At 38.6% G+C, this 16,280-nt stretch overlaps 1 protein-coding gene across 8 annotated transcripts in view; it reads right to left on the minus strand.

Moving 5' to 3' along the window:
• Nucleotides 1–16,280, minus strand: part of LOC308687818 (glycerol kinase) — a 31,734-nt gene continuing 15,454 nt past the window's right edge. For 2 of the 8 annotated variants that reach the window (XM_081360632.1, XM_081360630.1), the window contains 12 exons: nucleotides 15,889–15,924; nucleotides 15,600–15,667; nucleotides 15,381–15,423; nucleotides 15,202–15,282; nucleotides 4,629–4,707; nucleotides 4,437–4,533; nucleotides 4,096–4,180; nucleotides 3,615–3,735; nucleotides 3,318–3,461; nucleotides 2,988–3,074; nucleotides 2,323–2,409; nucleotides 234–1,748 (listed from right to left, as the gene is read on the minus strand). In XM_081360632.1, the coding sequence (XP_081216758.1) occupies nucleotides 1,738–1,748; nucleotides 2,323–2,409; nucleotides 2,988–3,074; nucleotides 3,318–3,461; nucleotides 3,615–3,735; nucleotides 4,096–4,180; nucleotides 4,437–4,533; nucleotides 4,629–4,707; nucleotides 15,202–15,282; nucleotides 15,381–15,423; nucleotides 15,600–15,667; nucleotides 15,889–15,924 (939 nt within the window). In that variant the 3' untranslated portion in view covers nucleotides 234–1,737. Of the gene's footprint in view, nucleotides 1,752–2,322; nucleotides 2,410–2,987; nucleotides 3,075–3,317; nucleotides 3,462–3,614; nucleotides 3,736–4,095; nucleotides 4,181–4,436; nucleotides 4,534–4,628; nucleotides 4,708–15,201; nucleotides 15,283–15,380; nucleotides 15,424–15,599; nucleotides 15,668–15,888; nucleotides 15,925–16,280 lie in introns of all 8 variants that reach the window. The other 6 variants (XM_081360631.1, XM_081360629.1, XM_081360635.1 and 3 more) reach the window with 6 other exon arrangements.

The raw sequence follows: 16,280 nt of genomic DNA on the forward strand, positions 1-16,280 counted from the left end.
GTAGATTTTGCAGGGGTAAATGAGTTTTTAGCCAAAAAGGCAACTCACAATTTATTTGGTTTATGTCTTGATTTCATCATTTCGCTGTATTTTGAAGTGACAGGGGAGCAAGTTCACTTTCATGTAGGCCCATAACTTTCTATAAATTGCAGAATTGTATTTTATTTTATTTTAAGTTTACATCAAGATGGGTGGAAAGAACTGAAATGCCAGATGCAGCAGACACAGTATGTGCGAATGAATGAATGTCACAACTTTTAATGAAAGAAAATATATGCATGCACTAACCCATATGCATGCACAACCCAAATGTTACTTTTTGCAAATGTTCAACAATCAAAGCAACATACACTGAAGAATATAAATTACTGAAATTTAATACTAGCAACTTTTTTGTTAAACATTTTTTTGTTGTAGTGGATTTCAAGTATTCATGGATGCAGGAAGTACCTTTCAGAGTACATTTTAAAAATGCTAACAAATTTGTTCTTTAAAACACAAACTAATGCATCAAAACAAAACTATTAAATTGTCAATTGTATTATTAGAATTTTGGCACATGAAAATAACAAGTCATAATTTTTTCCTCTACAAAATTTGTCATTGTCATAGATCTTGATGATAGATGATATTTCATTACACAGATGTCAAGTATGAGAGAAAATCAAGTGCCAAATATTTCCTGAGATCAAATTAGATATTTAAAAAGGAATCAGTCTCAGCAACTGGAAATTCTTACTATAAAATTATTTTGATCTGTTAACATCCTTCATAATAACTTAATTGAGCTGCACAGTAATGTAATTAACATGCACAATTTCAGTGACATGACAAAAAATAGGCACAGTATGTTTGTTTAAATATAATTCCACAAACCTTATTAGTAATTCTTTCGATATTGACTCAACACTGCTTAAGTGACGTCATTTTTTAATCGTCTCTCTCATAGTGGTAAACAAAATTCAAAGGCTGAAACTATGCAGTAGTGCAACTTCAATCTAGCTGGGCCACAGTGTTTTGGACTAGATGACTTGATTTCTTGACTAGATAGCTTGATGTGCACAGTATTTTTTTTCAACAATATGACAAACTTTTCCAACAGACAAATGCAAATGAAATAGTAAAAGAGGAAAGACTTCACATTATTTAAATGCGATTGTATGGTTCCCTTGCGGTTTATGCACAAAACAGCATAATACATTATAAAGTGCACTAAAACGGTCTCCTGAATAGGTTTCATAAGTAACTAAATTAATATTATATCTTGCTCTTTCAAACTTCAAAATAAATGTCACAACCATGCACAGACACACTTCTATGACTGTTAGCGCAATTAAAAAAATAAAATTTGACAAAGATTGATGAGCACAACTGAGAGCTGCTTCCCATCAATGAAAATTCCAATAGAATTTACTGTACAGACAAAATGCTAGAAACACTGAGCCAGTGCAACTTCCTTCTAGTGAACAGTTTGGGGATACTCCTATAAAATGTCATCATATCGAATATGGTAAATGAAGACTTTTCTGGCTATGTAGCAGAAAGTTTCATGTATAATTTGGAGGCTCTATGTCTGCAGGAAACATTAACAACCTCTATTTCAGTTGGAATGTCTTTCGACGGGGGTGTAGTTTGCCAAAGCCACAGCAAATCTTGAGTTTGAAGGGGTAAGCTACAGACCCTCTTTTGTTCTTCTGACTTTGTCTCCTATCTTCTGAAATGTGGAAGTGTTCAATTCTACTTCTGCCCTGCTTTAGTGAGAGAGAAAAAAAATTAGAACAGCAGACACTATGTTTTGCTTAACCAATGAGCAGAAAGTGTCTACGTTTTTCAGCATGCTTGGTAATTTTAAAGATAGTGTGATAGTGACAGTAAAAGCACATTTGGGGCAGACAGGGAGATTCCTAGAACAGGTACCTTTTTCCATCCCCAAATTCACCAAACCAAGCTACATATTTACAGCCATCAGTAACATGGCACTCTCCAATTAATCAAAAAATGAGAACTGTGGAATGATTATTTTCCGGCTGCCATGAATACATCTCATCACGCAGGACCTGTTCTATAATTTCCTCCTTACAGACCCACATTAATTGAAATGCTAGTCTATGACATTCATTCATACTACAAGACATCTACTTGCATCATATAAAGAGAACTAATGTGTGGTGGTTATCATGAAATGTTGCAATGTAATCTAGTTGCTCATGTTCACCGCTCTCTCCCAGGCCGATGGACTTTAAGCAGAAGGACACGCATACAAAAACATGCATCTATCTCTTTCACCATCTCGCAGTCACTCTCACTCGCTCTCACACTGACCTGCAATGTACTTTGCTCCAATTAACATAAATATGCTACCCAGAATGTAAAAGCCCAAGGGTACACTACTGAAGATACTAGTCTCCTCTGTTGGTTGTCCAGAACACAGGTCCATGTTATGCAAGACAGTGAAAAGAAAAAGAAAACAAGTGGGACAATTAAGTAACTACTGATTTTGTGAAACCGAAGAACAAGTCACTTCTCCTAGAGGTTTGCTTTACTGCAAACCTTTTTAGTTCTAACTGAACCAGGTAATCAATAACTTTGCAGAAAAGTAGATCACCAGAAGGAAGACTTTGACCCCTGATAAAAAAACAAAAACAAACAAGCTTTGTGTTCTTGCATAGTTCTGAACATCCATTCTCCCCGACTTTGGACATTCTTGGTCAATACCTCAAGTTATTTATTACTACAAAACCTAAATCAATCTTTGACTACTGTTGTGGGCCTGGTTGTATTTTTTGGTGGTTTTTTTTTCCTTTTGGAAAAAACATTGAAATAATTTGAGCAAGAGATCAGATAAATTTCCTGATTTTTTTTTTACTCATTTAGATATAATATGTAATTACTGAATTACTTGCATTTGCAGAGTGTTTCTTTGATTAGTTGATTGATCAAATTTACAATTGAGTCAAAAAAAAGAAAGGAAAAACCCACACACACACCATTTCCATTGTTGACTGGCTCAGTGGTTTCCCAGTTCATAGACCTCTGTACAGCTTTCTTCCAGCGAGCATATCGCAGTTCACTCTCTGCGTGTATAAAAAAAAATATATGAGAGTTTCATCTACAACTAGAGTGCTAATTAACAGTTAGTTATTACACACATTACAACACACTGTGAAGGCTGGAAGGTTCCAAAAAGTTTGTCAGTATTACATTGAACAAGGTTACAAATTAAATAAACAATTAATTTAATGCAAAACCTATATATTGTATATACAATTTACATTACAGTTATGAGCTGTAGGGTGTTGGATTTTAGATTCCTTTACCCTCTGGGTTGATCTGAGGTTCAAATTTTTCTGAAGTGACCTCTGTGAGATCTTCTGGGTTCAGGCTCCACACACTGACCCCCTCAGCTGCTCCTGCTGCCATGGCAGCACCCAGAGCTGTGGTTTCAGGCATGGATGGTTTTACTGTAAATAAATACAATTTACATCACATATCTGCCCATTTCTAAGCATTTATGTACATCCTCATATAGAGATGTACCAGTAAATCAATTATACTTCATCCTTTCAAAGAGTGATACACATTTTCATACAAAGGGTCTGAAAAGTGCATCTTACCAACTGGGATACACAGTATGTCGGCCTGCAGCTGCATCAGTAACCGGTTGGATGTCATGCCTCCATCAACCTGGAGCTGAGCCAGATGAATACCACTGTCCAGGTTCATTGCATCCAGAATCTGAAACAAATTTTAGCATCCTTTAACATACTACAAAAACCGTTTTTATAGTCACTTATTTATTTACGACATACAGTACTCAAATTTATAAATACACCTCCAGCCTTAAGACTGTAAAAAAAAAAAGAAAAAGTAAGGGATTATGTACAATAAAATAAACCACAACAGGGTAATCAGGACATGAAGTCTGTGGCTGACTACATTGTCCTGCTTATTACATGTTCATTTGCAAATCAAATTATTTTACTAATTTGTAGAGACCACAGAAACGCTTTGGACAACGGTTAATATTTATCCGTCAGAAATTATTTTAATTAGGACATTCAATCATGCAGACCCATGCCAATTCATGGAAGATACCTCTCGTGTCTGGAAGCAGACAGCTTCGAGTGCTGCAAAAGCCAAATGACTCCTATTGGTGAACTGTGTTAGACCACAGATTATTCTGTTGTAAGCAAGAGGCAGAGGTTCAATGTTGCACATTTCATATGAAATAACACAGCACTGAAACTGGACTTAAAGGAAGAAAGAAAATGCATTAATTTCACAAGTATTCTCGCATGATAAAATGTGCAATAAGATTTAAATTTACAATTAAAATATAGTGCCTTATGCTCATTGCACTAAGGCTTTAGTGTTTTAATGTCACTTACAGAGATCAGCCGAAAATGATCTTTTAAATGGACGGATCAGTTACTCACCCTCTGGCACTTGGTTCCCAGTATGGCGCATATAATCCAGAGAATGCAGGGACAAAGTAACAGCCGTATGATGTGCCAACATCAGCAGCTAATTTTTCTGAGGTGAAAAGTGAAGTGTTTATACTGAAATATTCCAAAACTGGGTTGAATGCTTTTATATTGGGTATAAATATAATTTCTATAAAAACACACCAAGTTCTGAAGAGGTCTGTATAATTCCAAGGTTATCCTTTAACCAACGCACAACTGCTCCTGCAATGGCAACAGAACCCTATAAAAAAGCATTGCAGATGAATAAGGTTAAACGATTGGCTATATCACTTTAAATCACAAAGTAATTGTGAGAAATGAATAGATTTAAAAATAATAATAATAATAAATATAGCTGCAAGCAGCAATTATCGGGGCCAAGCGCAAGCAGATGACAGGATATGCCAACATGGCTGAAGGTGTCAGACCAACTGCAACAATGAGCAATTAAATACATTTAAAGAGGATTTTAGGTGAAATGGCTGAAAAATCATATAAAAAGTCATTCAAAATATGATTTAATGGATTATCACTTTCGACCAATAGGTGGCGCAGTTACAAAACTGATGTGATGTGGTCAGAGTGAAGTGACAATGACATACAAAGTTTGGTGTCAATATGTCAAGGCATTTCAGAGATAAAGCCTGAATAGTGCTTTTAGCATCATGCCTCAAATTTGCTTCTGCGCTATACGAAAACGGTTTAGTCTATTGACACGTAATCCATAACTTTTATTCAGCATAGTCTGGAGATGATACGATTCGATTTTGGTGAAAATTGGACAAACGGTCTAGGAGGAGTTCGAAAAAGTAGGTTTTGACTGAAAATCAAGATGGCGGACAGGAAGTTTGGCCAAATAAGAAAAACTTGGTATCTATGTTTTCGGCTTGACCGAAGGAATCTATTAAGACCAGTGGCATTTCAAAAGCCAGATTTATTCAAACGTTATTAGCCTTTTCGTAAATTTTGTTATAACTTTTGACCACTAGGTGACGCTGGTTCGACACTTCTCACGCTCCTTCAGGGCATTGTGCTGATGACCCATACTGAGTTTCGTAACGATACATTCATGCGTTCATAAAATACAGCATTTTAGCACATAATTCAAAATGGCCGACAGCCAAAATGGCTGATCTGGGAAAATTGGATATCATTTGACTCAACATGTCGCCCTGAATCTAACGAGACCACTTTTATGATTTTTGGACAAACTGTTCAGAAGTTATAACCAAAAACATAATTTTTTCATATCTCCGGACCAGTAGGTGGCTCTGTGCCGAAACGCAGCATGCAGCCTCAGGTCATGCTTGTGATGACATGTACCTAGTTTGGCCTGAATCCGATAAAGCGTTGCGGAGATACAGCCCTACGACTGTTTTTGCAAGCGCTACGTAAAATTTGTTCGAGCGTTTATCGAAAACAGTTTGACAAATCAATTTGAATTCCATAACTTTTTGTCAGCATTGCCTGAAGATGATCTGGTACAATTTTCGTCCAAGAGGCTCAGTCCCACAATTTTTTTTGTGTGTGTCCTCAGAGTGAGCCCATACATATGTGTGTCGATTTTGGTGAAAATATCTCAATTCACTTCAGAGTTATAGACATTTATATGAAAAAACACGTAAATGATTGGAATTTACTACCCCTAAACATCAATATTTTCGCATTTGGGCATTGGTGTAAAGCTATCGACCTATGTTTCCAAACTTCTGACGGTGGTTTCGTCTCGATCGGAGTAGCGGTTTCGAAGATATAGCCAAATGTTTTTTTAAGCGCTAAATCACAACGCTACACAAACCGTAAGGCGAAACCTAGCATGTTTGGTATCGTAGGACTCGGCAACGATTCAGGAGTCTAATGAGATGAGTTTCGTGAAAATAAGTTGATCACACCCAAAGTTATAAGCATTTGGAAAAAAAAATTCACCACTAGGTGCCGCTGTTTCGAAACTTCTCAGGCTCCTTCAGGGCATCGTGCTGATGACCCATGCCAAGTTTCGTAACAATCCGTTCATGCGTTGTTAAAATACAGCATTTTAGCACAAAATTCAAAATGGCCGACAGCCAAAATGGCCGATATGGTCAAATTTGACATCAGTCGACTTGGCATGTTGCCCTGAATCTAACGAGACCAATTGTATGATTTTTGGACAAACTGTTCAGAAGTTATAAGCAAAAATATCAATTTTTCATATCTCCGGACCAGTAGGGGGGCGCTGCGCCGAAACGCAGCATGTAGCCTCAAGTCTCAGGTCGAAAACGGTTTGACGAATCAATTTGAATTCCATAACTTTTTGTCAGCACTGCCTGAAGATGATCTGGTTAAATTTTTGTGAAAATCGGACAAACCGTCTAGGACGAGTTCGAAAAAGTAGCTTTTTCAAAAAATTCAAAATGTCGGCCATATTTTTATGACGGAAAATGACGTCATAGGGTGGAATCGATGGCATGAGCTCAGGAATCAGAGGAAAAAATAATTTAGCTGATTGGCCTTACGGTTCAAAAGTTATTAGCAAAATAAAAGTGAAATTTTGGACAGGTGGTGGCGCTAGAGGGAATGACTTAGACACACCAAAATGGGTGTATTTAATGATGGGACTGTCCTCTATCAGAATGTCAAACCATTACAACTTTCCCGCAATCGGTTGTAGCAACAAGGGGTTGTACATTAATATTAATATTAGCTCAAATGATCTATAGGGAATTTTAATAATTAATCATGAATATGATTAATATTTTGTATGTTACAGTTACATTAATTTATCGCAGCTGAACTAGATTGATATATGAACGATTACCATAACGTGTTATGGTTCGTCATTAATACATCAATAGTTCTTATTTCAGCTCGAAGTTATGGGATAACTTTAATGGAATTAATTTAGTTATCAAACAATCTGTTTGTCCAGCAAACATTGAACGTAAGATTAACTTAACTCTCAAGGAAAATTATCCTTCTTACAAACACAAGAAAGAGTATCTTTTCCAGGCCTTGAAAAGACAACTTTCTGTGTAAAATTAGGTTACTTAAATCGTACCAAGATAAAGCATATAGCTAAGATCGAACATTTCAGGGACTAAGTAACATGGGCAATTAAAACAGAGTCAGTCAAGGACATATGGAATTTAATAATTGGACTAATACTACATCGAACTAAGGAATACAAGTTCTACAATTTACACGAGTAAATATGTATGTACAGGACACGTAAACAAAATACAAGACTAAACGGATAACAGATGAGAGAGGGAGAGGAAGGGAGAAAGTGGAACTAAAGTTCAGGATGAGAGAGATCACCGAGATGATCTCAGCATGGCAAAATCACAGACAGTAACCCGTAAGAGACAACAAAGAAATCACATTCTAAGTTCAATTCAATAATCGATACTTGCATGGCACATGGTTCTCTTTGTATGAGGGAGGAAGGCAGGGTTCTGCGTGTCTTTCAAGCAGCGTGAGTCGTCTGAGGGGAGGCGTGCGCGTGCTGTGTCTTCCGGCGCGCGTGCGAGCGCAGGATCTTCAAAGAGTCTCTTTCTTTCGAGGTGAAGTTGCCGGGAATGATTCAGGCTAAGTTCATTCAGCTCGTGAATGAGCAGAGGTGAATAGGAAAACGAAAGAAATAAAAGAGAATAAAAGAGAAGCAGGCCGAATCCGGTCCGGGCTTGGGTTTTGGAGGAGGAAGAAGAGCGTAGGAATGAGAGAAAGAAGAAGGAGGGTTTGGACTTTTTATCAGTGTCCTGTGTACGCCTCCTTTTTCGTGGATGACGAATCAGTTTAGAGCATTCCGAGCAGGAAGATCGTCTGGGTGTGTTAATGCTTCCCGACCCTCGTGTGGAATCACGAGGGGGCAAAATATGATATTATGCTCGGGGAATTAAAACGCATGGAACCATAACGTTTATCACAGTCTCTTATCAAAAATCTTCTTCCTTGTGCAAAGGGAATTTAAACAATACTAAGGACGAATATTGACAAAGATAGCAACATAGAGATACATTATTTTGTTGAACAAAGGCACTTTAAAATTACCTTACTGTAATCCAAAAACACAATTATTCTAATATCACACTGGTGAACATGCAAATCACCTGTGTGCGTGTGTGTGTGTGTGTGTGTGTTAGAATGTCTCTTCAGTTGCATCTTGTGGTGGCGTACCATGTGAGGGGTTGGGGGTTTGATTGGAACATGTTACTCGGCCAAAACAAAGGTAGTTCTGTGGGCAGACTAACTTGACAGCCTGAGGCGTCATATAATTTTGCTGAGAGAAGCAAGATAGTCCTAGTTGTCCCAAAACAACTGAATGGGGTACGTCTTGTAATTTGCCTTCAGTACACAAAGAACAAACGTTAGACACAGTAAGGGAATTGTGGTCGCAGCACGTGATAGTTTGAGAAACAAACCATGGCCTGTTCGTTGATTTCATTAAGTTGTGTGAAACATTAACCAGGGCCTCCTTGTAGATACTTGTAGTCATTGTGTCAGAAAGCTAGTCATTTAGGGCTTGTATATGCTCATATGCGTTTTAGCATGAGAGAAACAATCAGGATTCGCTAATTCAGAGCATCTGGCCGGATGGACTGTCAGTGTCGTTACACGGTTCTATGGGCTGCCATAGACACCCAGTCGGAAGAAGGAAGAATAATAATAAGAACGGGAACAGATACAATAGGTGCCTACGCACCTTCGGTGCTTGGCCCCTAATAATGTTTTTAGAGGTGGAATGAAAAAGGGTGTACTCACACTAGGTACGGTTGCCATGAACCGGGCCCGAGTACGATTGTCCCCCCTCCCCACTCCCCCACTGGCCTGCACTCACATAGGGTTTCAGCATTCGTGCCGGAGCACGCTTACGTCATTATGGTGTGACGGTTTCGGGATAAACAGGAAGAGCGGCGCATCGCTCTGAGTCCATCGCTCTGTTTACTTTGTGGATAATTTTGAGTCGTTTGGTCCACAGCCCTCTCACAGCCTGTTGTTAAACAGATCTATCGCCTTTGTGGCACGAAAATTTTCACGTAATCGTGCTGCTCGTATGAGGAGGTTTGCGTCACGCGTCCTGTTCCGTGCTCCAGCACGGTTAGCGCTCACACTGCATGCGAACCGCGCCCGAGTCCAACTGAACCGTGCTCTGGCCCACCTCTTCCAACCGGGCCAGGGCCGGCTAATCGAGCCGCGCCCGGGCACGGTTCGGAGCACTCACACTAGTCAAACGAACCGCGCTTTGGTGGTCAAACGCACTCGGGCACGGTTCAAACTGGCTAGTGTGAGTACACCCAAAGTTGCCAGTTCTAATAAATGTAAACAATAGGGATGCAACGATCCGATATTCAGTATCGGTCAAGTAAAGTCACATTTATTTATATAGCGCTTTATAATACAGATTGTTTCAATGCAACTTTACAGGGATAACAGGAAATTTATTCAATGATGCAAACAGTTCATTTCGGCTGTACAGCAGCTCTAAAAGAAAATAGTGTCATTGTTCAGCTGAAGTCAGTTTAGGGTTGATTTAGTTCCGTTGTTAAGATCATCAATTATTAAATAAGTTCATTTTATCTATAAAGCAGTTCTGCAGGAAAACAGTAATGTTGTTGTCCAGCTCAGTTCTCATACAACAGCGTCAGTACAGTCAGATCAGGTGACAGAATGGATAAAAAAGCCTTGGGACAAACCAGGCTCAGTTGGGCGGCCAGTTCTCCTCTGGCCAATGAACGAACATGGAGTGAGTATATGATTCAGGCTGCATCACAAGTCAGAAATCAGATTGTGGATCGGTAGCATTTAAATATTTCATCCAGATCATTTTGCTTGAAGATCGGATTTATCACGCCAGTATGGGGAAAAAGCTGATCATATCGGTATCAGCTCAGATGCTGCAATAAAGGCCTGTGTGCATAAGAGGACTCTTGCTAGAGTTTATTGCGGTTTCTAAATGATGCGGTACTCGGAGTCTGTTAGATCACAACACTGGAGTAGAGCGGTCAGAGTACTATGCATTGGCATCATGCACACAGTAACTGGAATTTAAAACTGTGAAGAAAAAAGGCTCAAACTGTTGGATAGATACACTAGGAGCTGTACACACAATATCCCTTCTCTTTGTGCCCTTAACTTTTCAATGAGAAGCAATACTCACTGCAGAGGTGGACAGTAACAAAGTACATTTACTTGAGTACTGTACTTAAGTACACTTTTTGAGTATCTGTACTTTACTTGAGTATTATTTTTTCTGGAAACTTTTTACTTTAACTTCACTACATTTGAAAGACAAATATCGTACCTTTTAGTCCACTACAATTCTGTCAAGGTCCATGAGTAGAAAGTAACATCAGTCAGTGGATGATTTTGGTTGCAGGGGTTGCATTTTGGTTGGAAATGAAAGTCAGGTTGACGTCAGAACCCTGCATCCGATTGACATCAGAACCCGACGTCAGACTGACATTGGATATTGATTGAAAATAAAAGTCGGGTTGACGTCAGAAACCAACATCAGTCGGGTTCTGACGTCAACCCGACTTATTTTCAATCAATATCCAATGTGATTTTCTGATTTTCATTTTCAACCACAATACAACGTCTGTCCAACGTTGGAGATTAACGTCAATCTGACATTGGATTCTGACATAAACCTGATTTTCATTTTCAACGGTGGGTTTGGTTTTCTAAATGCGACTTTTGTCACTTTTTTGGAGCACACTAGCTTATAGATAACAGCAAGGCTAACATATTCATACTAAAAGCCAAAAAACTTTAAATAGGGCAATATTTGAGGGAACAGACATTTGGGTGTCCAAAACCATTGTGGACGTTATTGAGTGCACTTATTCAGTCTCACATTCAAACCCACTACTGGAACTGTGTTCTAGAAATAAATTTGATATTGATATGAGGGTAGGCAGGCATAGATTCAGAGGCATACGGTACTTTAAGTATTACATACAACAATGCAACAATAATAAAACAATGCATTGACATTTACCTTTTACTTCTGATACTTAAGTATTTTTAAAAACGAGTACTTCTGTACTTTTAATTAAGTAAAAATAGGTCTTTACAACTTTTACTTGTAACGGAGTAATATTTGACAAATTTGATAAATGGTATCTATACTTTCACTCAAGTAAGGAAGTTGTGTACTTCGTCCACCTCTGACTCACTGTGACTTCATGTTCCTCCAGCACATCATTCTGCACCCGGAATGCCAAAAGTGATTTGTGCAACTCTGTACCGGAGCCTTTCATATCATGATAGTTTTGAGTATTATAGTATAGCCTGCAATGTTCTGTCATATATATAATATCTTGTCACCCCGTTAAAAAGCGGTTCAATAAATTTAAATAAACATCTTAACTTTATAGTAATTTCTACAAATTATTTTCATGAATGTATTCTATAAAGAATAAAAATTCTGTTTTTTTATTAACAATTTAACAGATTTAGCACTAGTTTTTTTTTCACTAAATGTTTAAATTTTATAAAATTACTATGCATTTTTCAATAAATACTTTTGCTGCTGAATGATCCAAGCACTAAGTTTACAATTTATTTTTGCTAAAGATTATATATTTTTAATCATTTGTTGTCTTTCTCTACAATGAACTAGTGTGTATTTAGTGGGCTGTGTTTAACACATAAGACTGATTATCAGTTTCACACATAGGTATATATATATATATATATATATATATATATATATATATATATATATATATATATATATATATATACAGAGAGGAAAATAAGTATTTGAACACCCTGCTATTTTGCAAGTTCTCCCACTTGGAAATCATGGAGGGGTCTGAAATTGTCATCGTAGGTGCATGTCCAGTGTGAGAGACATAAAAAAAAAAAAATCCAGAAATCACAATATATGATTTTTTAACTATTTATTTGTATGATACAGCTGCAAATAAGTATTTGAACACCTGTCTATCAGCTAGAATTCTGACCCTCAAAGACCTGTTAGTCTGCCTTTAAAATGTCCACCTCCACTCCATTTCTTATCCTAAATTAAATGCACCTGTTTGAGGTTGTTAGCTGCATAAAGACACCTGTCCACCCCATACAATCAGTAAGAATCCAACTACTAACATGGCCAAGACCAAAGAGCAGTCCAAAGACACTAGAGACAAAATTGTACACCTCCACAAGGCTGGAAAGGGCTACGGGGAAATTGCCAAGCAGCTTGGTGAAAAAAGGTCCACTGTTGGAGCAATCATTAGAAAATGGAAGAAGCTAAACATGACTGTCAATCTCCCTCGGACTGGGGCTCCATGCAAGATCTCACCTCGTGGGGTCTCAATGATCCTAAGAAAGGTGAGAAATCAGCCCAGAACTACACGGGAGGAGCTGGTCAATGACCTGAAAAGAGCTGAAAAGAGGACCACCGTTTCCAAAGTTACTGTTGGTAATACACTAAGACGTCATGGTTTGAAATCATGCATGGCACGGAAGGTTCCCCTGCTTAAACCAGCACATGTCAAGGCCGTCTTAAGTTTGCCAATGGCCATTTGGATGATCCAGAGGAGTCATGGGAGAAAGTCATGTGGTCAGATGAGACCAAAATAGAACTCATAACTTTGGTCATAATTCCACTAAACGTGTTTGGAGGAAGAAGAATGATGAGTACCATCCCAAGAACACCATCCCTACTGTGAAGCATGGGGGTGGTAGCATCATTCTTTGGGGGTGTTTTTCTGCACATGGGACAGGGCGACTGCACTGTATTAAGGAGAGGATGACCGGGGCCATGTATTGCAAGATTTTGGGGAACAACCTCCTTCCCTCAGTTAGAGCATTGAAGATGGGTCGAGGCTGGGTCTTCCAACATGACAATGACCCAAAGCACACAGCCAGGATAACCAAGGAGTGGCTCTGTAAGAGCATATCAAGGCTCTGGCGTGGCCTAGCAAGTCTCCAGACCTAAACCCAATAGAGAATCTTTGGAGGGAGCTCAAACTCCGTGTTTCTCAGCGACAGCCCAGAAACCTGACTGATCTAGAGAAGATCTGTGTGGAGGAGTGGGCCAAAATCCCTCCTGCAGTGCACTTATTTCTAGAAAATAAGTATTTGAACACCCTGCTATTTTGCAAGTTCTCCCACTTAGAAATCATGGAGGGGTCTGAAATTGTCATCGTAGGTGCATGTCCACTGTGAGAGACATAATCTAAAAAAAAAAATCCAGAAATCACAATGTATGATTTTTTAACTATTTATTTGTATGATACAGCTGCAAATAAGTATTTGAACACCTGAGAAAATCAATGTTAATATTTGGTACAGTAGCCTTTGTTTGCAATTACAGAGGTCAAACGTTTCCTGTAGTTTTTCACCAGGTTTGCACACACTGCAGGAGGGATTTTGGCCCACTCCACCACACAGATCTTCTCTAGATCAGTCAGGTTTCTGGGCTGTCGCTGAGAAACACGGAGTTTGAGCTCCCTCCAAAGATTCTCTATTGGGTTTAGGTCTGGAGACTGGCTAGGCCACGCCAGAACCTTGATATGCTTCTTACAGAGCCACTCCTTGGTTTTCCTGGCTGTGTGCTTCGGGTCATTGTCATGTTGGAAGACCCAGCCTCGACCCATCTTCAATGCTCTAACTGAGGGAAGGAGGTTGTTCCCCAAAATCTCGCAATACATGGCCCCGGTCATCCTCTCCTTAATACAGTGCAGTCGCCCTGTCCCATGTGCAGAAAAACACCCCCAAAGCATGATGCTACCACCCCCATGCTTCACAGTAGGGATGGTGTTCTTGGGATGGTACTCATCATTCTTCTTCCTCCAAACACGTTTAGTGGAATTATGACCAAAAAGTTCTATTTTGGTCTCATCTGACCACATGACTTTCTCCCATGGCTCCTCTGGATCATCCAAATGGTCACTGGCAAACTTAAGACGGGCCTTGACATGTGCTGGTTTAAGCAGGGGAACCTTCCGTGCCATGCATGATTTCAAACCATGACGTCTTAGTGTATTACCAACAGTAACCTTGGAAACGGTGGTCCTCTTTTCAGCTCTTTTCAGGTCATTGACCAGCTCCTCCCGTGTAGTTCTGGGCTGATTTCTCACCTTACTTAGGATCATTGAGACCCCACGAGGTGAGATCTTACATGGAGCCCCAGTCCGAGGGAGATTGACAGTCATGTTTAGCTTCTTCCATTTTCTAATGATTGCTCCAACAGTGGACCTTTTTTCACCAAGCTGCTTGGCAATTTCCCCGTAGCCCTTTCCAGCCTTGTGGAGGTGTACAATTTTGTCTCTAGTGTCTTTGGACAGCTCTTTGGTCTTGGCCATGTTAGTAGTTGGATTCTTACTGATTGTATGGGGTGGACAGGTGTCTTTATGCAGCTAACAACCTCAAACAGGTGCATCTAATTTAGGATAATAAATGGAGTGGAGGTGAACATTTTAAAGGCAGACTAACAGGTCTTTGAGGGTCAGAATTCTAGCTGATAGACAGGTGTTCAAATACTTATTTGCAGCTGTATCATACAAATAAATAGTTAAAAAAATCATATATTGTGATTTTTTTTTTTTTTTTTTTAAGATTGTCTCTCACAGTGGACATGCACCTACGATGACAATTTCAGACCCCTCCATGATTTCCAAGTGGGAGAACTTGCAAAATAGCAGGGTGTTCAAATACTTATTTTCCTCACTGTATATATATATTCTACAATGATCAAGAAAACAAAATGCATTAGTATCGGATCGTTACCATTTAAAGAAATTACCTCTAGTGCGTAGTAGGCTGGCTTGTCACGCCCTAGTTTATATGCGACTGTTGTCAGAAGTCCATGGTCCGACATTACAGGCTTCAGAAAAAAAAAAGAAAGGAAAAAAAAAAAACATAGGCAGATTAAATAAAAAAACACAAACAATGTATTTTAAAAGCTATATGTAAATTGAATACCTTTGTTCCTACATTCTTAAGAAGGAAACAACCAGTCCCATAACTGTAAATAACATAACATTTAAATAATGTGAGAAAATATATACAATCACAAATAACATCATTCAGTCTCAAACATTTTTGCATGTTGACACATTAGGCTGTGTGAATAGAATCAGAATCTGCTCAGTGATCCTGCTGCATAATAACATAAGACAGATTAACAAAACTAAGTCATACGTATTTTTGGCTTGTCCGTCTTTGAAGCACATCTGTCCAACCAACGCAGCAGACTGGTCACCAAGACACTGTAAACAGATGTAAAGCTACTTTCAAGGACTACAGAAAGGATTGTGAATTTCAGTGTTATCCTTTGAGGATCTGAAGACATCATATTTTATATGCATTATGATCAACTTGAAAAAATAAAATAAAAATTATACAATCAAAAGTTTTAAGAGACATTGGCTAAAAAAGAGGATGACAGAAAGAAACAGTAATTGTTCTAATAATAATCTAATAATCTTACCCCTGATATGGGGACACCAGTTAAAGGGCCAGATTTCTGTAAGAACAAAATATTAAAAAGTAAAACAACAGGGGAAGAAATTAATATAGTAATATACTGTATTATACAAATTAATTTAATAATTAACATGCATTACACCACTCCCTGCTTATGCCAAAGATGCTCTAAAAGTAGACTATCATTTTTAACCTAGCTCAAGTGTTTGAGTTTTGGCATTGTCAAAATCATCTGCTGCTGTGTGTTGTAAAGTTTTTTTCTCTAGACATACCCCACAAATGGTAAAACCACACAGAGGAAACAGTGACTCTACAAGTATGTGTTGAAAACGGAGTAATTGAGCAGCTTCATTTTCATTACTGCAACTCAAGATGGTGCATCCTAAGCCATAGAGA

This window comes from Scardinius erythrophthalmus (assembly GCF_964197995.2).
Source record: "Scardinius erythrophthalmus genome assembly, chromosome: 3".
Classification (NCBI taxonomy): domain Eukaryota; kingdom Metazoa; phylum Chordata; class Actinopteri; order Cypriniformes; family Leuciscidae; genus Scardinius; species Scardinius erythrophthalmus.